General features: G+C 37.5%; 1 protein-coding gene across 3 annotated transcripts in view; it reads left to right on the top strand.

Annotated features, from left to right (window-relative positions):
• LOC150086692 (ATP-dependent chromatin remodeler CHD5-like) overlaps window positions 1-24,556 on the top strand; it is a 683,856-nt gene that overhangs the window by 138,951 nt on the left and 520,349 nt on the right. For all 3 annotated transcript variants that reach the window (XM_090372691.1, XM_090372693.1, XM_090372692.1), the window contains 3 exons: window positions 6,150-6,259; window positions 18,948-19,139; window positions 20,433-20,576. In XM_090372691.1, coding sequence (XP_090228817.1) covers window positions 6,150-6,259; window positions 18,948-19,139; window positions 20,433-20,576 — 446 coding nt within the window. The remainder of the gene's footprint in view (window positions 1-6,149; window positions 6,260-18,947; window positions 19,140-20,432; window positions 20,577-24,556) is intronic.

Here is a 24,556-nt window from a genome sequence, read left to right as displayed (position 1 = left end):
TATGTGCTAGCTTTTCCGAAACCAGGAAAAGACCACAAAGATCCCAGAAACTACCGCCCTATTTCTCTAACCAGTTGTCTGGGAAAAACATTAGAAAAAATAGTTAACGCTAGATTGACATGGTTTCTAGAAACGGAAAACATTCTAAGTCCAAACCAGCATGGCTTCCGGAGAAGAAGATCTACACTTGATCTCATTATCAAAGCAGAAACAAATATCCGGAACGCTTTCCTCAGAAACGAGCACCTAGTCATGATATGCGTTGACATAGAGAAAGCCTTCGATACAACTTGGCGATATGGGATTCTTCAGGACTTACATAAATGTGGACTTCAGGGTCATCTGCCGATATTCATTAAAAACTTTCTAGGCAGTAGATCATTTCAAGTCCGATTCCATTCATCATTGTCTCGAGTACATGTTCAAGAAGAGGGAGTTCCCCAAGGTTCAGTGTTGAGCACCACACTCTTTGCCATTAGGATTGATGCCATAACCAAGTGTATACCTAATACAGTTGACGCATACCTATATGCTGACGATCTTGCCATCTCATGTGACTCTCAAAATATGCAACTAATTGAAAGACAACTACAAGGTACCATTAACAAAATAGTCTCTTGGGCCAAAAACAACTGCCGTACACTTCTGTCGCAAACGTTCTTTACATCCTGATCCAGACCTACAGTTAGATTCTCATCGTATTACTTTCCAGCCTAGTATTAGATTCCTTGGTGTAATTTTTGATAAAAAATTAAACTTCCTGGAGCATATAAAACATATCTGTACAAGTTGTCTTAGAAAACTAAATCTTCTGAGAGTAATTTCTTCCATGTCATGGGGCGCAGATTGCTACATGTTGCTACAGCTATATCGATCGCTGATTAGATCCAAGTTAGACTATGGGTCTCCTGCATATGACTCGGCCAGACCGAGTGCACTTAAATGGCTCGATCCCGTACATCATAGTGCCCTACGAGTTGCACTGGGGGCTTTTCGTACTTCACCAATCTTAAGTCTATATACCGAAGCCTATGAGCCACCGCTACATCTTCGACGACAAGTTCTGTTACTAAATTTCGCAGCCAAAACGAGCAGTCTTCCACATCATCCCATATCCCTCTTTATGCCCAAATGGAGTAAACTTTATGGAAGTAAACCCCAGCTCAATAAACCATCTGGAATTAGTCTTCAAACTCTTATCACAAGCTGGGATCTGAATTTCACTAACATACTTCAGGATACTAGCATGGAAACCCAGCCATGGCAAATGCCCCCGATACATATTGATAGACACTTTCAGCAATGGGGAAAGAATAACCTTCCAGATTCCAACATTAGGCAAATTCATATGACCCACTCCTCTGAGTTTAGCACTTCCATTCAAATATATACAGAGGGATCCAAAATTGGTAGTAAAGTTGGTACCACTGTAGTATTACCAAATGTCACCATCTCCAGACAGCTTCCGTCTGAATGCAGTACTTATACCTCAGAATTATACGGTATTGTTCTAGCCCTAGAGAATATCAAAGAAGACTCGTATACCAAATCCATCATATATACGGACTCGTTAAGTGCTGTTAATGCTCTACAGTGTAAATTCTTCCCTAGTCATCCGCTGGTACAAAAAATTTGGGCACAGCTACTAGAACTTCATGGACATGGACAGCAAGTAATATTTTGTTGGATCCCTGGACACGTTGGAATACCAGGAAACGAGCAGGCAGATTTAGCTGCTAAATGTGCTACAAATGTGATACCATCTAATTTCAGGACTCCTTATATTGACCATAAATCCATTATCAAACAGATGTATAAACAAGAGTGGACACGCATTTGGCAAGATCAAGCAAATAATAAACTTCTTGAAATCAAGAGAGAACCCAAGCAATGGCAATCCAGTCTGAGACGAAACAGAAAGGAAGAAACCATCCTGGCCAGATTACACATTGACCATACATTCCTCACTCATAGCTACCTACTAACAAACGATGATCCTCCACAATGCAGTAACTGCTTATACTCATTAACAGTAAAACATATTATCCTGGAATGCCCGTTATATCTGAAAAGAACGGAAAACTGCTTTCTTCTCTCATTTTCATAACTTCAGCCAGTTATCATTACAGTGTGTTCTAGGAGATCGTGAGGATATTGATGACATTTTTCTCTTTCTAAAATTGATAAATAAATATCACAATATATGAGTCATATCACTCGTAAGACAAACGAAGAAGATATTAGACAGTAATCAGTGCATTATAGCCTAAGTTGCTTATGCACCAACAAATTTAACAACAATAACAACAATAACAATTGCACCACTTTGCTGCATGTACACTTATTCTCTAGCTTGCTGAAGTTACCTATAAAAACATGGCATATTCCATGCGGTCATTGGGCCTGTAACACTCCTCTATGCTCACTGTGAAGTCAGTGCTCTTCTTGACATGTTAATATCTGGGAGTAATCCCAGATATTAACATGTCAGTCTGCACTTGGTAAGAATCGTGGTCCCACTCCTCCTCCTCTACCGTCCATCCCACATACATTATATGAATGAAATTCAGCATCCTCTATTTCAGAGGAAACCATTTCTTGGTTTATTTAGTTATATCAGCATTCATTGTCAAATTGTGTAAATTTATCCATTTTATTTCCTATGCATATGACATGACCATTTGAACAGGTTAAATTGCAGGAACTCCCTGACTTACATAAGGGTTGTGTTCCGCGGAGTGCTACATAAGTCGGAATCTCCCCCATGCTTGTGCAGCACTCACAGCTGTGCTTGCTGAATTGATTGAATCAAAAAAGGAATGTTCAACGAACATGTAAATAGAATTATTTATTTTATTTATTCAATTTTTTATCTCATGCACAGAAAAATTACAAAAGCGTGCAATTTAAAAAAATTTCAAAATTATAAAATTACAAAAAAAAAAAAGGAGACAGGCATAATGTCAGTAAGCTTTACCTCTTGAGCATCATTGCCAGAATCGATGTCTTCACCTGATAAGTACACTGCTGCTGAGGTTGAGGGCTGTGGAGATTTAGAAGGGGTCGGCCACCCAACCTTATGAAAGAACATATTAATGGATGACTGGATGGTGGCTTTTTTCTTTTCATCGTAGATTTCTTTGTAGCAAGCAAGCATATCATTCACCCCCTCTGTTAACTTTTAAGAATCAGCCATTGTCAGGATCCATCTTCTCAAACCTTGCCATTGCTGATGAAATCTCACAAAATGCCATCTCTCTGGTGATGAAGCATCTCGACTCCTCATTTGGTTCGTTTTGAGCTTTGTCAGCATTTTCTTATTTCACTATCGCTGCCTGCAAGTCAATAAGTTCTTTGTTAGATAATTCCTTCTCTTCTTCCTCTATTAACTCCTCCACATCTTTGGAATCAACCTTCAACTGAAGTAGCTCTGCAACCTTTACAATCTTATCTGTAACCTCTTCATATGATTTGTGTTTTTAAATCCTTCGAAGTCTTTTATGTGCTGTGGGCATATTTTCTTGCATGCACCATTTAAATAACTTTTAGTAATTTCCGCCCAGGCCTTATTAATGTTTAAGATGCCGTGGTAAATATTGTAAGATTTCCAAGAGTCTCTTAATGTAAAATTTTTCTCATCATCTGCTGCAGACAATGCCTGAGCGAATGTTGTGCATAAATAGTATGCTTTTAAATTCGAAATAACGCCCTGATCCATAGGTTGGATGAGTGAAGTAGTGTTTGGCGGTAGAAATATGACTTTCACATTCGAATTGAAATCATTTAGATGTGTAGGATGTCCAGGAGCATTATCTAATAGAAGCAAAATCTTGAAAGGAATGTCGTTGTCTTTACAATATTTTTCAACCTCGGGAATAAAGTAACATTTAAACCAATCTTCAAAGAGAGATATTGTTATCCATGCTCTCTGGTTCGATCGGAAATGCACGGATAGGGTGGCTTTATTGATGCCCTTAAATGCACAAGGATTTCCAGAATGGTACACAAGCAGTGGTATTAATCTGTAATTTCCCGCTGCATTAGCCCCAAGCAAGAGTGTGGCCCTATCTTTTGACATAGTGAAACCTGGCATTGTATTTTCCTCTTTGGCAATGTATGTTCGATCTGGCATTTTTTTTCAATACAGAGCAGTCTCATTAACGTTAAAAATTTGCTGCGTTGAATAGCCGCCGCCTTCATCGATAATTTTTTCCAACACCACAAAATTTCTCTGCAGCTGCAGAATCAGCACTGGCGACTTCACAGCATAGTTTAACGTTGTGGAAACCAGTGCGATGCTTGAACCTATTAAATCACCCATTGCTTGCCACGAACTTGGGTTGGGGTTTGCCGTATTTATCCTTAATATCTCTATAAATACTTGTTGCTTTTGCTTGAATGGTCATTAGACTCGGGGGCACTCACTTCTGAATCTGATTTTCCATCCATGATACAGCACCTGAATGCTGTTTTGTGATCACTGTTGGTCTTAATGGTGTTGCTCCTTTGACATGTTCTGTTATACATGCACTGTCCTTTAAAATAGTATTTAGGGTTGGCAACTCTTTCACAGAGTTGGACTAGAGATTTAAGGGGAGGGGGACAATGGCTTTTTGAAATTTGAAAGTAATATTTTATATACAGACAGATAAATAAGTTTAATAAAATTTTAAAACTTTATTTCATAAAGTTTCATAAAAAATAAAGTTACATGTTAAGTTAAGGGTTAAGGTTGCTAGTGAGTTGTAGTTGAAGTTGTTGCCTTTGAGGTACATTTGATACTAGCAAAATGTCTATAGTAAATTCAATTTAAAGATGAAGTGGAAGGTGAAAGTAAACACACGCCCGCCAACCAATAGGAAGTTCGTTCATGTATGGTTTGCACAAAAAAAGTATTTTGGTAGTATTCGTGGGAAGAACGTTTTATTGTGGGCTGCAAATTTAACTTTTTTTATACTTGATACTTGGCCCTTTGTTGGGCCGGCCAGAGAACTTGAAGCCGGAGCACAGAGAAATTATAGGAAAGCCGGAGTCTCCAGCCCAAAAGTAGACAGTTGGCAACCATAATAGTATTCATTGTTGAAGCAGCAAGACCAAATTCCCTTGCAGTAGATGACATACTTTGCCTTGCTCCGTACTTGTTAATTGTTTTCATCTTCATTTCTAAATCAATTTTGTTTCATTTCCTGGCACTTCCACCACTTGCACTTTTCGTTGGTCGCTTTCCCTCCATCATTGTAATACATAAATAGGAATGAAGAGAAGTTCTGAAAATTTGTTTTTTATATAATTAAAGATTTCATTGAAGGGGAACCCATTTCACCATAATAGCATAAAAACCCACACAATTGTAGTTATCGGTATTATCGCAAAATGCAATAGGATTGATTTTACTACCCATTTATAATTAGATGCACTAACAGAAAAGCCCAATAAACCGGAAAGTGCAAATTGTTTTATTGTTGTGACCTCCAGAAACGTGCTTTAGAAAAATATCACAAAGGCATTCAAAATTGATTGTTATAACGGGAACATATGATAACGATGAAAGGGTAGTGCAATTTACATTATAAATATGACCTTTTAGAAAGATAAATAGCTTATTAATATAGCAAAATTTTCAATTTCCAAGGACTTGGAATGAAATACAAAAAAAAAAAAAACCCCAATGTGTTATTAATAGGATTCACATTACAATATTTTCATGATACCTCCATTTATTACTACGGGATGTCAAATACGTGGAAAATCTGTTTCTGTGTGTCTTTCCCTACAGTTTCCCCAAAACACTTCTCACATCTGAATTTGCAAATTCCTCAAAAAAACCCTTGGGGAGTATGCAAGTATAACCTTACTTATGTTTTCCATTATTTTTGTTCTTTTGAGCTCCATCCCTTCCCATTTGGATAAATTTGTCTTTCAGAATTGTATGACTAATATGCAAATACTTTTATTTTGCAGATAATTATTTTCAGTTTTATAATGAATTTTAATGAATTTTATAATGAATTTTATAAGAAGTCAGTTCCTTTATTAAAAATCAAAATAGCACCATTTGGTAAAAGAAAGAAGCAGAGTTCAGTAATGAAGGTGTAATTATAAAATTAAAAAAAAAAAAAAAAAAATCAATTTTTTTGAATTAATTCCAGAAGGTGAAAAGAGCTTAAGCAAGAAAAGTTCAAAGTCAAAAAATAAGAAGTCAGTTCCTTTATTAAAAATCAAAATAGCACCATTTGGTAAAAGAAAGAAGCAGAGTTCAGTAAGTCTTATTATTATCTATTTTTATTAAAACATATTATTTTTTTCATGAAGAAATATCATGAGTATCTTGCTAGGGAATATCTTATTTATCTTTTAGGGAAAATATTTTACTTACAGCACGTTATCATGGAAAGTTTTATTGTACAGTAGAACCCTGTTAATCCGGACCCCGATGATCCGGACTTTTGGTTAATCCAGACTGGATTTTCAGTCAGGGGAAAAATTCTATCAAAAATAAAATATTTCTGTTCACTGACATTTGGGAAGGGGTTTAAAATTTAAAACAGTAAAAAAGATAAGCAATCAATAACAAAGAACATCGCACGCACAAATTGCAACTAACATGATACGTGCAAGTGAGAACTTGCACACATCGTGTTAGTTGCAGTTTGTTACAATCATGTTAGTTGCACATATCTATCCAGCCGACCGGGCTGGCCGAGTGGGTAAAGTACCTGCCCGGCAACCCAAAGGTCGCGGGTTCGATTCCCGCCTCGGGCTTGGATCAAAGTACTGCAAAAACCTTGGGAGGTGCAATATGGCCACAGAAGCCGATGCGCCAACAACTACCAAATCAAAAAAAAAAAAAAAAAACATATCTATCCAACTGCTTTGAGACACTGGCCGCGTCTGAGGATATAAATGAAGAAGGAAAGCAATCTCTGATGCCATCCTGGAATGTGCCAAGCCCCTATGCCCACCTGCCTGACGCCGAACGCAATCATGGATATCAGACGACTTCGAACGGTACTGGCAGTTAAACCGAGAAGTCCGACAGAGGATGAAATCGGAGAAAGAAGCATACTAGAACCAAGTGGTAGACGATCTTGAAGAGGTGGCATCCAAGTAAGAGTATTGCACTCTCTACCGCATCCTCAGATGTCTGAGTGGAAAGATCAAATTGACTAGTGACAACATCAAGAATGCTGATCGGACCTTGGTGTGATCACTGTCCGAACGCCTGCAACAACGGAGTGAATTCTTTAAAGCATTGTATAATCACGACCCACCTCAGGGACCACCAGCAGCCGCACCACCGATCGATCCCCCTGAGGTCTCCATGGTCGATGTCGAGCCTACAGTAGAAAAAGTGAAAGCAGCCATACAATCCCCAAAGAATGGCAGGGCACCAGGAGTGGACCAAGTCACCACAGAATCGATCAAAGCCGGGGGAGATGTACTGCTTCGCCGACTACACTCACACCTCAAAACCATCTGGTGCACTGAACAAATTCCGCTAACATGGAGGAAAGCCATTATGTGCCAATCCGCAAGAAAGGTGATAACCAGGATTACAAGAACTACCGTGGCATCAGTCTTCTTTCCATCATCGGAAAGGTCCTTATGAAGATCATTCAGTCAAGGCTGCAAAAACATCGCGAGCAAACCAGTCGAGAAGAACAGGCGGGATTTAGACCCGGGCGAGGATGCTGTGATCAAATCTTCGCCATCCGTCAGCTGATGGAGGAGAAGATCCAGTGTGGACAGCGAACCGTCATTGTTTTTATTGACTTTAAGTCTGCTTTTGACTGCGTCCACCGGCTCGCCTTATGGAAATTGCTAGAGGTCGAAACTGTACCTTGAAAAGTCATCACACTCCTCCAAACTGCATACAATGGTTTAACCAGCCAGGTGCGCATCCAGAGCGATTTATCTGAGGAATTTACCATCCAAACTGGAGTCCGCCAAGGGGACGTGGCCTCCCTGTTGCTTTTCAACATCGTGGTCGACGCCATTATGAGGCAAGCATTCAGCAACAGACAGGGCATACAATATGGCAAGGATCACTATGTGACTGACTTGATGTTTGCCGACGATAGTGCTATCTTTGCTGGAAACGACGCTGAAGCCACGGACATCCTCTACGACATTGCCCGCATTGCCCGACCATACGGGTTGAAGATCAATGCTGATAAGACAAAGGCCCTGACAACAGATGGGTCACAAGCCACCATCTATCTCGAAGGCGTCCAGATTGAGCAAGTGCAGGACTTTAAATACCTTGGGTCGCTGGTCCAGGCGAAGAAAGTTGCATCCACCGTGGAGATCCACAGCAGAATTGGACAGGCAGCCACTGTGTTCGCCTCGCTCAAATGGTGTCTATGGAAGAGGACCAACATTTCCTCAAAGACTAAAATCCGACTCTTCCGGACTTCGATCCTGCCCATTCTCTTTTATGGATCGGAAACATGGATTTGTCTCAAGCTAGATTTAAACAAACTTGAGGTATTCCAAATGTGATGCCTGCGGCAGATCCTGGACATCTCACTTCGCAACTGCATCACTAATGATACCATCCGCGCCAGATGCCAACAGCAACCAACCATCGCTGACCAAATCCAGAAGCAAAGGCTTAGATGGTTTGGCCACGTATGTAGAATGGGCACGAATAGAATACCATCCACACTCCTTTGGAGACAACGACCCACCCAATGGGGCATTCAGCGGACCGCACCTAGAAAAACGTGGGCCAAGCAAGTGGAAAATGACCTGAAGAGCCGACATCTCGACCTTAATCAGGCCAGGACTGACGCCATGGATCATAAAGCATGGAAGAACATCACAGAGCAAGTCCGAAACCCTGCAGCACCTACAGCAGTGTACTGGCTGCGTGACCAACTGCCTCCTCCAGCCGCCAGCTAAGGACCAAAGAAGAAGAGAACGAAGTAACAAGTTAGGAAATAAAAAATAGGAATGAAGAGAACATTCTGAAAATTTATTTATGTTTTTGATATGATTGAAGATTTCATGGAAGGGGAGACATATTTCACCATAATAAATTAAAAACCCACAGAATTCCAGTTGTCGGTATTATTGCAAATTCAGTAAAATCGTGTTTACTATCCGTTTATAATAGATTGCACTAACAGAAAAGCCTAATAAACAGGGGACTGCTAATTGTTTTTATTGTGTTATGGTTGTGACCTCCAGAAATTCGACCAGACCATGTGGTATGGTCAGAGACAATCATAGGGTAATCTAGAGTGCTGGCCTAGTCAGTTGACAGCTGCAGCTAAGGCGCCTCCGTAGCCAGGTGGGAAGGAGCAGCAGTGCGTAGCACACGCTTCTTGATTAGACCGGGGTTCGAGCCCGTCACCACCAAATACGGAGGATGCGGAAAGGTCAGGGAATGACCACCGCATATCCCAGAGCAATATGGCTTTAGTTGCTAATGCTCCTAAAAACCAAATAACAAACAAACAAACAGCTGCAGCTAGCATTGTATTGTCCTCGCATACACCTTACTTCAGTTCTTTAGTGTTTTTTTTTTGTGTTTTTACTTATGTTTTTATTTTTTTGTGGTTTTGGGTTTACAGAAGATGGCAACAAAAATAGTGTTATTGTTTCAATGGAACAAAAACTGAATGTGCTTGTTCGCATTGATAAGGGCAAAAGTTTAGAAAAGATTGATCTTAATATAGGGGTGGAAAAACAAACCGTTTCCGATTGGAAAAAAAATAGAAAAGCAAAAATTAAAACTTTGTACAGTATTTTGTTTACTTACCTATTCTTTACTTTTTAAAATTTTTACTTTAAAATATTGTTTTATTCATTTAATATAAAAACCAATGTAGGTAAAATTTTGTTATTTAGTAACTTTAAATAAAAACTGGTATGTTAAAGATAGCTTCCGGTTAATCCGGACTGAGTGTGGTCTTGTCAAGTCCAGATTAACGGGGTTCTACTGTATGTCTACTACATTAATGAAGTAACTTTATTATTCCAAAAAATAAATAATGAAACTAGGCTAAAGATGTTGTTCCAGTAGTGGGTATCAGCCTACTGAATTGTGAAATTTATTATATCCATTTGTAAATTTTTTTTATTTTTATTTAAATTTTTATCTGATATAAATTTTAGAGCTGAGTAAAAAAAAAAAAAAAAAAATGGTACAGTGCCTAGAAACAGGTGCTTTACAACAGATGTCTCTTTTAGAAACATTATAGCTATTGTGATCAGTAGACTGCATTTTCATCAATATATGATGCACTAATGCACTTTATTTAGATAATACCATTTAACAATACTAATTTTTGATGAGAATGTGTTCACTTGTTTGCTTTTTCAAGTCTACTGTTATTTTATGCTGGCCTTTGAATTCCAGAGAAAATACTTTTATGGAGTTACAAAATTTGTGCTGGTGCAGTTGAAATAAAATGGGAATGAAAGGAGGAAATTGGTGTATTACACCAAAAAATTGAAGAGAGAGAGAGAGAGAGAGAGAGAGAGAGAGAGAGAGAGAGAGAGAGAGAGAGATCTTTACAGAACAAAAAATTAAATTTCTTTTACGTCATATCAAATTATGGTAATAAGACAAAGTAATCAAAACACATCCTAGATGGGACATCACCCAGGCCAGTAAGATTCCTAATGTGCTTGTCAGGAAGCCAGGACATAGCACTAAATTTGCTTTTGGAACAACCATCAAGGTAGATATCATCAACATTGACATTATCAGTTAGGTTTTTTACCATTAATTAGGCTGATAAAAAAAAAGTAAAAAAGTAAAATTAGCAAAAGAACTAGGTTGTTGTAATATTAAAATAGCAGGTATCACAGAAACCATGAGGATGGATTCAAGGGACTTGTATCTAATTAATAATTACAGTGGACTTTTAATATTTTGACTTTTTTTTCCCTTTTTTTTTTAGTTGTTGGTGCATAGACTTCTGTGGCCATAATGCACCTCCCAAGGGGCGCCTCCGTAGCCAGGTGGGAAGGAGCAGCAGTGCGTAGCACACGCTTCTTGATTAGACCGGGGTTCGAGCCCGTCACCACCAAATACGGAGGATGCGGAAAGGTCACGAATGACCACCGCATATTCACGGAGCAATATGGCCTTAGTTGCTAATGCTCCTAAAAACTAAATAACAACAACAACAACAACCTCCCAAGGTTTTTGCAGTACTTTGATCCAAGCCCTAGGCGGGAATCGAACCCGCGACCTTTGGGTTGCCAGGCAGGCACTTTACCCACCCGGCTAGCCCAGCCGGCAATATTTTGACTATTGATAGGTCAAATTTTTCAGTATCTCAAACCCTGTCAACCTCCACAGCAAATCTCCGTGGACATAATGTTTTAAATTTCTTGTTAACTTGAACTGCATTTAATGCAGTTCTTTGTAACTCGTCATTTTGTCATTCAAGCAAAAGTGAGCAGAGAGCATATCAGTTCATAAGATGTTTATGCTCTCTCTCACATAAACTTTTTGGCAGATTCTAAGCATTATGTAAGATCAAAGTTATAGTACTATAAATGATTAGGTGTTTAGCCAGTAAAATAATATCTTTAATACAAATAGATACTGAATATCTTTAATTACAAATAGATACTGTAGCTTTCGAGACAAATTGTCTCTTCTTCAACAGAAAATGGAAACTTTAGAGATAAAATTATTCTAATGGACACAGTTGTGCGTGCAGCGAGGCGGCACAAGGTTGGTCATTCAATCATTGCTGCATCTACGTGCGTAGTTTTTCTCCAGCGCTTGTCTAAACCTAAAACGGTTGTCTCTAAGATGGGGTGTAGTCTCATGCCTTTTCAGTGGTTCGTGGCTCTCGAATTACACAATATATAGAGTGATTCTAACCAGAGGTGGTGGCGAAAGTGTCGGGAGTGGTCAATTATTTCATAGTCCCGCTTGGGATTGAGGTCGTGGTGGGTAGACCAGAAGTGTTCCGCGATTGTGGACTGGTCGGTCTCAGCAAGGTGAATTGCTCTGTCGTATTCTGCAAGGTGGTCTTGAAGACGTCTTGAAGTCTCTCCTATGTAGCAGCTGTCACTGTCTTTGCAGGCTATGCAGTATATTACACTGCTGCGTAAGAGAGGGGTGACTGGGGTCTTTACATTGGAAACTAGAGAACGTAAGTTTCTACCAGGCAACTGCACACATTTTATGTGGTAATCTCTGAGGATTTTTGAGATCCGGCCTGACATGTCTGGATAGTAGGGAATGTAGGCAGTAGGTACATTGTCTTGAGTTGAAGGTGGTCTCGGGTGGACTGTGAGCTCCTGTGCTTGCAATAACCACTTGTCTAATATGTGTGTTGGGTAGCCACAATTGATCAAGTCTATCCTCACTCTAGAAATCTCGTGCCTTGCTTCATCTGTGCTGGAATGGCTTCAAGCCCTGGAGAATAGAGTGCGGGCAGTGCTGTTGAGATGACTGGGAGCATGGCCGGATCTGTAGTTTGTGAATTGTCCGCACCACATAGGCTTATGGTATACTGAGGTTTCTAAATGTGGGCCCATGCATTTTACTAGGATGTCCAGGAATGGGAGAGATCCGTCTACTTCTAACTCTAGAGTGAACTGGATGAATACAGACAGGGAATTGAGATATTCTAGCAATGTTGTTTCAGAGCCACATGGGATGATGGTGAAGATGTCATCACCGTATCTGCACCAGGTTGTAATAGGTACTGGTGGGTTCAGGAATATCTGTTCTTCCATGGCAATGTTGGCCACTACGGAACTAACAGGGGTGCCCACAGCAGTGCCATGTACCTGCTGGTATACGGAATCCTCAATGGTAAAGATGCTGCTTGACAAACACAGGTTGAGGACGGTACAGATGTCGTCAGTAGACAGTGATGTACTGTTTGGAAGGTTTGAGTCATTCTCAAGGAGCCTCTTGGTGCAGTGTACAGCCTATTGGACAGGGATTGATGTAAACAGTGACACTATATCAAATGATGTCATAACAGCGTTGTCAGAAATTGAGAGTTCTTTAATAAGGTGAATGAATTTGCCAGTGTTAGTGACAGTGTGGGTGGTATTTCCTACAAGAGGTGTGAGGAGTCATGCAATATATTTGGATAGTTCATATGTAGGTGCATTGCAGCAGGACACTATGTGCCGGAGAGGAACACCTGGCTTATGGATTTTTGGTACCCCATAAAACTGTGGTAGTTGGCAGCCTGTGGCATGATGAAACCGCCGAGTCAGACCTGAAATTTTCTTTGCTTTAAACCATGCATAGACAAGTTTATTAATGCATGACTCCAGACGTCCTAAGACTTTAATGGGCGGATCTGTCATAGGTTCATATACGCTGGGGTCTTACAGGAGGACAAGGGCTTTCTCTCAGTAGGCTGATCGGTCTAATACGAAAGTGTGACGACCCTTGTCAGCGGGAAGCATGACGGCGGTACTGTCCTTTCTTATAGAGGAAAGAACGGCGTGTTGACGGTGATTAAGATTTGAGCAGGTGGGCTGTGTGCTTCGGAGGATGGAGGCAGTTTTGAAACGGATTTCATTAGCAGTTTCTTCAGGGAGGTTGGTAATGCTTGCTTCTACTCCCATAGCGAGTTGTGTGATCGGTGGCTTCGACGGCACGACGGCGAACTTCATACCAGCGGTCAAGACGTTTAGCTGTTCGATGGTTAGTTGTTTGCTGCTCAGATTTAGAACAAAGGAAGCTGTATTAGTTGAACGTGTGTTTGTTCTTGAGGGGTGGGCTTCTCTGTCTAAATTGACAAATTTCCATTGTTGTTGCGAACGATAAGTATCAGAGATACGATTAGCTTGGCAACAGATGGTATGAACAAGGTTAGTAAATATTATAGGTGAGGTCCTACCTTGTAGTTCCTGTAAGAGTCTGAATTTATTGTAGTAAGCTCTCTTGATTTCGTAGTGGAGATGGGTTATCCACAATTTCAAGGTTTGTAGGCTGAAGTTGAAACAAGCACAGTCCATGTGAGTGCTGTTAAATGGGTCTTTATAGCGGAATCCTTTAGGGATGATGCGGTTGGTTTTTGCACCTATGTGCAAAGCACAAATGTTGCCTGTTGCGGGCTATCAAATTGAAGGACTTCTGCAGTTGGACGTAATCACTGTAAACGTTTTGGCCATAAAGAGAACGTATGAGGATAAATGGGCCTGTTGTACTGGAATCCATAGGATGATAAATGATTAGGTGTTTAGCCAGTAAAATAATATCTTTAATGCAAAATAATATCTTTAATACAAATCCTCATACGTCATATCATCCTATGTACAACAGACCCATTTATCCTTATAGTACTATATGTACATAGAGGACAAGAACACGATTTTTGTCATGTGAATTTTTACAATGAGCTGCTGGCACATTTTCTGTTTAGCCAGTTATGGTTTTGATTTCATTAGATATTTGTACTCTTCTGAAAGTTTCATCACTCTTCAGAATGTTACCACAGCGAAAAATAAAGACATCAGTTACAGATAAAATTAGGCATTCAAGCTGTTTAAAAGAGTGATAAGAAGTCCAAATTTGAGTTTCCACCTTAATATTTTCTCAACTTATCAAGAAAATAAGGATGCAGTTTCAAAGCAGACATAAGATATCCAATCCCTTTACATAAGAAACATTGTGAGTAGCTCAGGTTATCAAGATATTGAGTAATGTGTGTGTTCACTTGGTTTTTTTCTCTGCTAAGAAAGGAATTCTCTTTTAAGCAGAACAGTTTGCCAAAAATCTTAATCATGAAGGATTTAAGGCAAGTAATGGATAGCTGTTAGTTTTCCATAAAAGATGTGTCGTTTTCAAAATATTTTTTGAAAAAGTTCAAATGTTAATGATCAGGTCTGTAATGAAAATTACAAAATTTTATATGAAATTCTAAAATACTACACAATTTAAGAATTTGTTTTAAAAGTATTGCCTGAAAAAGCAATGATCTTGAAAGGCTATTATTGTCATGATAAGCATACGAAAGTTTAACCCTCCTTTTTAGTGAAACATGAATGGAATAGAGAAACTGGTAATTGGAAAATCTTGGAAGCTAAAGTCCAAATGTCACTGATTAGATCTCTAATGCATGATGCAAAATTTTATCTGAAATTCTAAACGGTAACAATGATTTATCGATTTATTTTATAGGTATTCACCTCATAAAAATACAACCTGAGAAAGTTATTATTCTCATGATAGCATAGTACAATTTTGATACTGTTGCACATGGAAGACTACCATACAAATTTGAGCAGTATGGCACTAAGGTCAAGTTGCTACATTGGATAAAAGGATGGTTGAGTGGGAGAAGACAGAGAGAGGGGATCAATGGATGCTGCTCTTCGTGGACTAATGTTATTAGTGGTATCCTCCAGGGTTCAGTGTTGGGCCCATTGTTGTTTTGTATATTTAACAATGATATTGATGGATGTATATCAGGCTTAATGTCCAAGTTTGCAGTTGATACAAAAGTTGGTAAGGTTGGTAATAATAGTTAATGACAGTATGCTACTGCAACAGGATCTAGAAAAGTTGGGCAGATGGGCTGAGAAGTAGCAACTGAAGTTTGACATTGACAAATGCAAATTACTGCATATGGGTAGTAGTAGTAACCCCAAAGAATCATACCAACTGTGTGGTACTACACTGAGGGTGGTAGAGAATGAAAGACTTGGGGGTAATTGTGCAGTCAGATATGAAGTTTTCTGAGCCGGGCAAGACAGGCTGTCAGAGCAGGTCATGGGGTCTTGTCAGTGATATATAGGAATTCTTTCTAGTAGGGAAAAGGAGGTGATTATCCCTTTGTATAAGGCAATGGTCAGGTCATGCTTTGAGTACTGCATACAGGTCTGGAGGCATCATTTTAGGAAGGATGTAGAGTTGCTAGAATGAGTACAGAGAAGGGCAACTAGATTGGTAAGGAGGAATGAAGGGGGTCCTCTTACCAAGAATGACTTGAGTTCTGCAAATTGCTGTGTTTGGAGACTAGATACCTGCTAGGTGATCTGATTGAGGTGTATAAGGCCTTGAATGGTTTGAGCAGGTTCAATGCTGATGGGATTCTTCCTCTTGCTCAGATTATGAACCTGAAGGGACATAAATTCAAATTGAAGAAAGACAGTTATAGAATAGGTGTGTGGAAATTTGTCTTTAGCCAGTGGATAGTTGATTGCTGGAACAAACTTCCATCCGTTGTTGTGGAAGAACTAGACAAAGTCTTGGAGTGAATGGATGGGTGAAATGAGGTCCCCCCCCCCCCCCGATGTATAAGCATGCTTTTTTGCATCATATGCCAATACTAATGCTAAATTTCTCTCTCTCCTTTTTGTTGGGAACATAAAATGAATAAAGAAACCCACCCCTCCCCCTGATGATTCTTTAAAGGTACACAATTTTTTAACATAAAATCACACCTGATGCAGTATCTTGCATCAGGTGACATCAGATTTGGGTAATAGCTGAACTTTTTTCTAAATCTTTGGGGAATTTAGATTATATCATGGCAAACAAAAAAAAAAAAAAAAAAGTTTTGCTGATAATTGCACAGCTTGCATTACTCCAATGTTAACTCTACTGAAGTTAAATTTCGGGCACTAAACACCGTGTTAAAGCTTCAATCCAAGGAATCCGGAATAATCACTTGTGCTGAAGCTTTAATATGGTGTTTGGTGCCAACAATTTAACTTAAGCAGAGTTAACATTGGAATAGCGTTACTCTGTTATATGACTTGCATATAATAGAGTTAACATTGGAATAATGTTAACTGGACAGAAAATGGGAGTGCGCTTGGAATCAGTTTACTGCAGACTATGAGAATAGCAAATGAAGTATGGCATGCTGTTACCAAATATGCCACTCACATTGTGTTTGATACCAAATCCATTGAGTCTAAACATATTGATGATATAACTGTAAACATAATGCAACAAACACTAGCTGCAGCTAAAAGTGAAAATGTACTAATCAATGGTGGAAGTACTAATTACAGAGTGTACCAATGCAAAAAAAGGAAAAAAAATAAAGCATGGAACCTGTTCCTGCAATATCCAATAACTAATAACTTTATTAACTGTAAGAATAAGAGACTTAGAGCCAGAGTGTGTCACATAAGAAGACTGGCAAGAAAAGATTTTTAGATTAGGTTTACATCCACTTTACCAAAAAATAGTGATACCTGACTGATTTTGAAAACAGTGAAAAACTCTACAGCAAATCAGCACAAACTTTTAATTTGCAAATTTTTGGCATTTATCATTTTTAATTTTCTTAGTGCAAATGACGGTTATTTTCAGTCTGAAATCCTTTATACACCTGTTTACCTTTAACTAATTGTTTAAGATCCTTTCCTGTAATGATATAATCAGTTATGCTTTTCATGTTTCTGCTGTGCTCCAACCATATAAATTATTATAATCTTTATGCTGAAATACTGTGTTAAACATTCATGGCTTGAGCAAAATTCTAGTATCCTTTTTTACCATTATTGTTAAATTTACCTTTCTCTCCAAATTTCCCCCAAGATCTCTGTAGATATACACTGATGATCAAAGAAAGTGCATCACCTAGGAATTTCACATTTCTAACCCTTTTTCGCGATGGTATGTTACATTAATGACTAGCATCACAAATAGAAATATAAACAAAAGATATTTATTAATAGTTAAGGCAAAGCTAAGTAATATTTGACATAATAATAAAAAGTAATAATAAAATATATTTATTAATAGTTAAAGCAAAGCTAAGTAATATTTGACAGGTGCTCTCAAAATATTCAAAAATGAGCATTTGCAACTTTTATACAACAGTTTTGGTAAACACAACAATTATGTCTGAAATGTTATCAGAAGCCCTCAATTTGCTTCAGTTTATCATTTTAAATGGAAAACAAAATGAAAAGTTCACCAGGTGCAAACTAATATTTAGTTGAACTGCCTCTAGCCCTGATGACAGCAGCACACCGTTGAGGCATTGACAAGATCAATTTCTGAAGATAATCAACTGATAGTTCATAGTTCCAAACACGAATTATGGCTTCCTGAAGTTCACGAAGGGTCTTTGGTTTCTTTCTGGCAACTACAGATTCCACCTGATGCCAACAGTTGTAATGAACCATTCTTCCAACCATTTTTTACCTGTAACAAATGTAAACGCATTACTGTCGAATCTCGAACCTCTAATGTAGAAATGAAGCTAAAGTAACTACAGAAGTGCCTACTTACACTTTTCGCCCGATAACAAGGAGCAGAGTCGTCCTGAAAGATGCAGTTACTTGGCAGGTTGAAATGGTGTCTAATGGTTGGCAGCAATTTTCCTTCCAATATAGCCAGCTATCCATTGGCATTTATGGAACCTTTTATAAACTGCAGGTGACCTACTCCACGATACGAAATGCACCCCCATATCATTTGGCTGGTAGGGAATTTCACTGTAGACATCATACAGTCTGGATGGTATTCTTCACCACATCTCTGGCAAATTGTTTGTCTCCCATCAGAGCCATGCAGGTTGAATTTCTTCTCATCCAAGAAAATAACTGACTTCCACTGCTCGGGGGTCCATTTGATATGCTCCTCACACCAAATTAATCGGGCCTTTTTTGTTTTTTGTGTGAGTAGGGGCTTCTTAGGATGTCTTGACACAAGCAAGGAATGATTGCAACTCTTGCAGAGCATGCTTATACAGCTGAAAGTAACAGCTGATGCAATAGTATGCCATCACCTACACGTATCAATCTTATCAGATGCAGTCTACAAGGAATATTGTCATATACTTACGTTATTCGGATGACAGTTACAATTTTGAGGGGTGATACACTTTCTTTGAACACCAGCGTCCTTGTTTAAATCTCCACCAAATATTATTGTTTATTTTTCATTAGTTTATCATGCTTTTACTAAGATATTAAATTCAGTTTTTACTTAGTTTCTAAAGTAACAGATTACAAAGTTTATTTCCGCTTATTAAATATAGGAAGAAGAAGACAGTTTTAGTGATAAGAGTGATGCAGATTTTGAAGCAGCTTTAGAAGAAGCACAAAATATGACTCCCCCGCCTAAGAGTGAATCACGTCGTAAGAGTAAAACAAAGAAGACAAAAAAGAAAAAGAAAACAAAAACAACTTCAAGCTTTCCAGGATCTGATCCCGAAAATGAAGGTTATGAGGTAAAACTAGCAATTTTTTTTTTTAAATTGGCAATCTACAAATGTGTTAAAAAAAAGTTATGTTTTAATTTTTCTTTTCTTATTTTTGAAAATTGGACATAATTATATTGTTTACAGTGTAGATTTAAATATGTTTTATTGATGTTAACCTGCTGAAACGGTTTTGTGTTTCAGCATCTTCTTACTGTTCATTACTATCAGTAAAAGCAATGCTATTGTCGGTACATTGGGACCTTAATAAACCAAGATGAATGGGAACAAGACTGAAACAGAAATAGAAATCTTGGATAACGACTATAGATTCTGGGAAGTTTTCTTTTAGCCAGCAAGTCATTGATTGCTGGAACAAGTTGCCCTCACAGGTAGTTGATGCATATAAAATAAATTAGATAGTATGAACCAGAGCTGTAACGCTCAATATGTTCTACTTTGGTATCAGTATTTGTAAAATAATAAGAGAAGTTTACCCCAATATAGTATGTAGAACACTTCTGTATGATACTCTCCAGAAATTGAAACGAAAAAATGGTAAATATTACATTAGAGTAACAAATAATTAAATATAAGAAAATTGATTTTTTTAATTGTGTTAAATTGATTTTTAATTATTTGTTACTCTAATGTAAGGTTTTCGATTTTTTTCTTTTTAATTTCTGGAGAGTATCATATGGAAGTGTTCTACGTACTATATTGAGGTAAACTTCTCTTATTATTTTACAAATAAAAAAGAAAAAAAAAAAAAAAAAAAAATCATGCAACTTTTCTGAAATACTTCTTAAAATTACAAGGATTTCCAGATTGATCTTTAATGATGTTATAAGTATATATTGAATATAGAAAATCATGAGTTAGAAAAATAAAAAAATTAGGAATGTTAAGAGACAGTTAGGGCCTGTCATCTTAGTAGTTCCTTGTGGTCCTTAATGAACAGTAAAAACATCCAGTTACAATGTAGTATAACTGTTCTCATGTTACTGTGTCTGACAATTAATTTAAAACTGTTATGATTATGTTGTATGATGTCAGTGAGCCACTACATGCAGATGAATATTCAGACATGTCTTTTATTTTACTGATATTCTTATTTCATCCCTTCTCCCACATCTTGCATATATGGACTTTATTTTGTAAAGTTTCCTCCTCTGTGTCTCAACTATCATAAGCTGTTGCACAATATGTGTTGCTCTGTGTAGTGTATGAATAAAGTTTGAACATTAATTTATTTGGCCAGTCCAAAGTTTGATGTCAGTGTTATTTAGATATTTGATGCTTGAAAAATGTTTTATATTTTAGACAGACCACCAAGATTATTGCGAAGTATGTCAGCAAGGAGGGGAAATAATACTTTGTGATACATGTCCCCGGGCTTACCATCTTGTTTGCTTAGATCCTGATCTTGAAGATCCTCCAGAAGGAAAATGGAGCTGTCCTCACTGTGTAAGTAGAATAAATTTTTTTTTTATTTTTTTAAAAATCATGTTTGTTCAAGTTTGATTTTGTACTGTAAGTTTTCTCCTGTGTGTGTGTGTGTGAGTGTGAGTGATTTTAATGTAACTCTTTAAAAGAAAAGTTTAAAGAGTCACATAGAGAAGAGGTAAACAGTAGATGAAATGGTTTCAGTGAAAGCAAGATTAATGAATTAGGTATGACAGATGCACGTAAAAGTGCAAAGCAGCATTAAAGGATGCAAGAGTATATGTAATTTGTATTAATGCTAAATTAAATTGAGTAAGTATAAATGGATATGAAAGTTACACAAGGTGCCAGTAACTATAAGGGTGAGGAAAGTAGAAAATGAAGAGTAGTAGATTAGTGAAAGAATATTAATATCCTAGAGGTTATGAAGAATTAAGTAAATTAAGGGCTGAATTGCCAAGCCATATAAAGTGGGGAAACTGTATAAAGTGAAATTAGTACAACAAAATATTAATAAAATGCAAATAAAAATGAAAAAAATAAATAATAAATAAAATAAAATGAAAATAGTATAGCTGTCATCAGATATGAGGGGAACAGTTTTAGTAAAAGGTCTAATATAGGTAATGCAAAAATGCATCAATTATATATATATATATATATATACTTAACTTATTTATACATTTTTGTTTTTAAATTGTTGTACTATTTGGGAGTATCAGGTTTGTAGTGACCCCAACCAAAAACAAAAATGTATAAATAAGTTAAGTACATATACAACCCATGCACGTGTAATGTCTAATTGTCCACAGACAATAGCATTAATGCTGGAGCCAATATTCACAATACTTATGCCATTTATGTCTTTTGATGCAATTCCAATATATATACAGGGTGATTCACTACCAGTGTGACAAACTTGCAGGAGGTGTAGGGGCACAAAGACAAATTGGAATCACATAGCATTGCAGGGTCCGAAATGCCTTCGTCATGCGGTAGAGGACGTTGAACGGGAGGTCACGCGAGCAGCGATCCCGCTGGAAGTCAGCATTTGCGAACCGTTTCTGTTGAAGAAACCAAGTAACAAAAGTCCTCCAGAGTGGATAATCCGCAGGCTCCAAAGATTGGACGCGTTGCAGATGGTATGAACTCATTTGGTTTGTTGACAGTATCCTCCATACAGTGGATTGGGAAATACCCAATCATTGGCCTATCGCTCGAGTACTCATATTCGGATTGCCTTCTGCAAGACGTAGGACATTCTCCTCATTGTCTGGCATCCTCGTTCGCTCTCGATTCATGGTACCTCTCGTGAAACAACCAATCTCACGTAACCTTCTGTGCACACGTGCGAAAATTGTATGATGAGGAGCACGCCTGTGCGGGAAACGTTCCTGGTACAAGCATAGAGCGGCGCACTCGCAGCTCCACATGCGAGGTGCATGTCGGCCAGTTCAACATTTGAATACTTGTCCATCCTACTTCCCGGGAACCGGTTCACAAATGCTGACTTCCAGCGGGATCGCTGTTCACGTGACCTCCCGTTCAAAGTCCTCTACTGCATGACGAAGGCATTTCGGACCCTGCAGTGCTATGTGATTCCGCTTCGTCTTTGTGCCCCCTACACCTCCTGCAAGTTTGTTGCGCTGGTAGTGCGACAAACTTGCAGGAGGTGTAGGGGGCATAACGTATCTATCACAGTATCTAAATCACCCTGTACATATATATATATATATATATATATATATATATAGAGAGAGAGAGAGAGAGAGAGAGAGAGAGAGAGAGAGAGAGAGAGAGAATATGAAATAAAATGTTAATAGATATAAATTCATGTGAAATAATGAGACTATTATCCTTATATTTGCATATGGACAAGTATATGAATGGCTTCACATTTTGAAATATTCTATTTAATAAAGCAACTTTATATTAATTCTAAGAAATAGTTTATAAAGCACTGCATTCCATGTGTAAGTTTTGAGCAAAAGTGATTAAGTTTATTGGGAAAAAAATGAAATAAAAAAAAAAAAAAAAAAAAAATTGCGACTTTTCAAAGTCTTTGTGGAGATTTTTGTCAAGTCTAGAAGAAATAAAGTGGTTGTTAGAATTAATAAAGATAAATAGTATGATAAATGCTGTACTATTTCTAAATTATATAATGACTCTCGATTTACCGGGATTGGATTAACCGGGATACTTCAAGACTCCAGATTAATAAAAAAATCCATCAGAAATCATAAAATTCAAGTAATAACTTAAATAGGTATAAACAGATATTTTGGAAGTCATAAATAAGTGACATGAAGTGGCATTATAAGTCGTCATTGGGAGATTAATGTGCCTGTTATCTTGCAACCCCCGCTGTCTTCGTACCGCCGCTCAAAAAAAAAAAAGAGAGACAATGTTTAGTTTGTTTTAGTGCGTTGCATCAATTGTTGTGTTCCGTCGCACCACAAAAGGACAAATTTTGTTTCGTTATTTATGTCAGGGATGTGGAAATTTTTTTTATAGCAAATTTTTAAATTTTTTTTATTTTTCTTGGTTAGAAATCGTGAAAATGATGGGTAAACACAAAAGAGTTGCGCTTTCAGTTAAACAAAGACTTGAAATTATTCAAAAGTTTGAAAACGGTGCATCCGTTAAATCTCTAAGGAACCATTATAATGTTGGTGACCAAACCATACGCGATATTATAAAAAATAAAGGGAATCTATTAGATTTAAAATCGACATTTCAAAAAATAAAGGGAAGCATCGTATTGGACACACGAGTAGTACATGGTAAGTTTTTTTTCTATCGCTATATTTTTTATGTAGGTTGCTGAACATTTTTCAGTACAGTAAGTCCCTGACTTACGCAACTGAGAATTTACTTAAATTTGTTTTCACTCAATTTTTTTATTTATTTTTTTATTTTTAGGACTGTAAAATAATAAAAAAAAAAAAATAAATAAATAATAATAATAAGCAATCAATAACGACGATCACGGCACGCACAAATTGCACAAGTGAGATCGGAGTAACAAGCAAAAAAATAGGGAAAAATTAGAAGATTCTTACAATTATTTATGGTTTTTTTTTAATATATATATATGACTGAAGATTTCAGTGAAGGGGGGACACACTTCCTTCACCATAATAATGTAAAAACCCACAGAATTCCAGCTATTGGTATTATCGCAAGTGCAATAAGATCGAGTTTATTACCCGTTTATAATAGACTGCGCTAACAGAAAAGCCCAATAAACCGGAAAGTGCAAATTGTTTTTATTGTTTTTTGTTGACCTCCAGAAATGTGCTTCAGTAAAATGTGGGCTCACGCAGGATCATAATAGGGAGTTTTCGCCTTAACTCTGAAGTTCTGTACGGAAAATTTCATTTTGACCGTTATCATGGTGTCAACTAAGAGAATAAGTGACAGCGGTACTAGTACATCTACCAACAAAAGGAAAGCGATCGATTTGGTTCAGAAAATTAAACTAATAAGAATGTATGAAAATGGTCAAACATTAACAAGTATCATGCTGAATTCAGATTTGTCAATAATAATATAGTAGCAATATGTTACTAGTCATTCCCGAATTAATTACATAAAACTCGATGAAGTAAAAAGTCCCGGAATGTATCTCTTACGTATGTCGGGGACTTCTGTATTTTTGAATTAACCCGGGAAATGGATTATCCGGGATTTGTTTTTTACCATCTATCCTGGAAAATCGAGAGTCTGCTGTATTTTGAAAATTAAGAGGAATTCTCACCTTGAATACAGAGATGTACGCAAGAAATTCTTACCATAATGTATGGTAAGAACTTCTCATTAGCGACTGTACATGTGGTATCTCAGTAGACTGTCTAGAGCTGAATTAAAATCAAAGCATGTTATAAGTGGTTGAACTTTACATAGATCATAAAAATACATTGGGTCTTAGTTATGAAATATATATAGCTTGTAGAAGGTTCATTTATTAGATGTTGTTAACTTAATAATAATTAAAAGCT

Source organism: Mastigoproctus giganteus, chromosome 4 (assembly GCF_048544385.1).
Source record: "Mastigoproctus giganteus isolate SK-2022 chromosome 4, ASM4854438v1, whole genome shotgun sequence".
In the NCBI taxonomy this organism is placed as follows: domain Eukaryota; kingdom Metazoa; phylum Arthropoda; class Arachnida; order Uropygi; family Thelyphonidae; genus Mastigoproctus; species Mastigoproctus giganteus.
The sequence above is the reverse complement of the archived record's forward strand: the minus strand, read 5'-3'. Positions and strand labels throughout refer to the sequence as shown.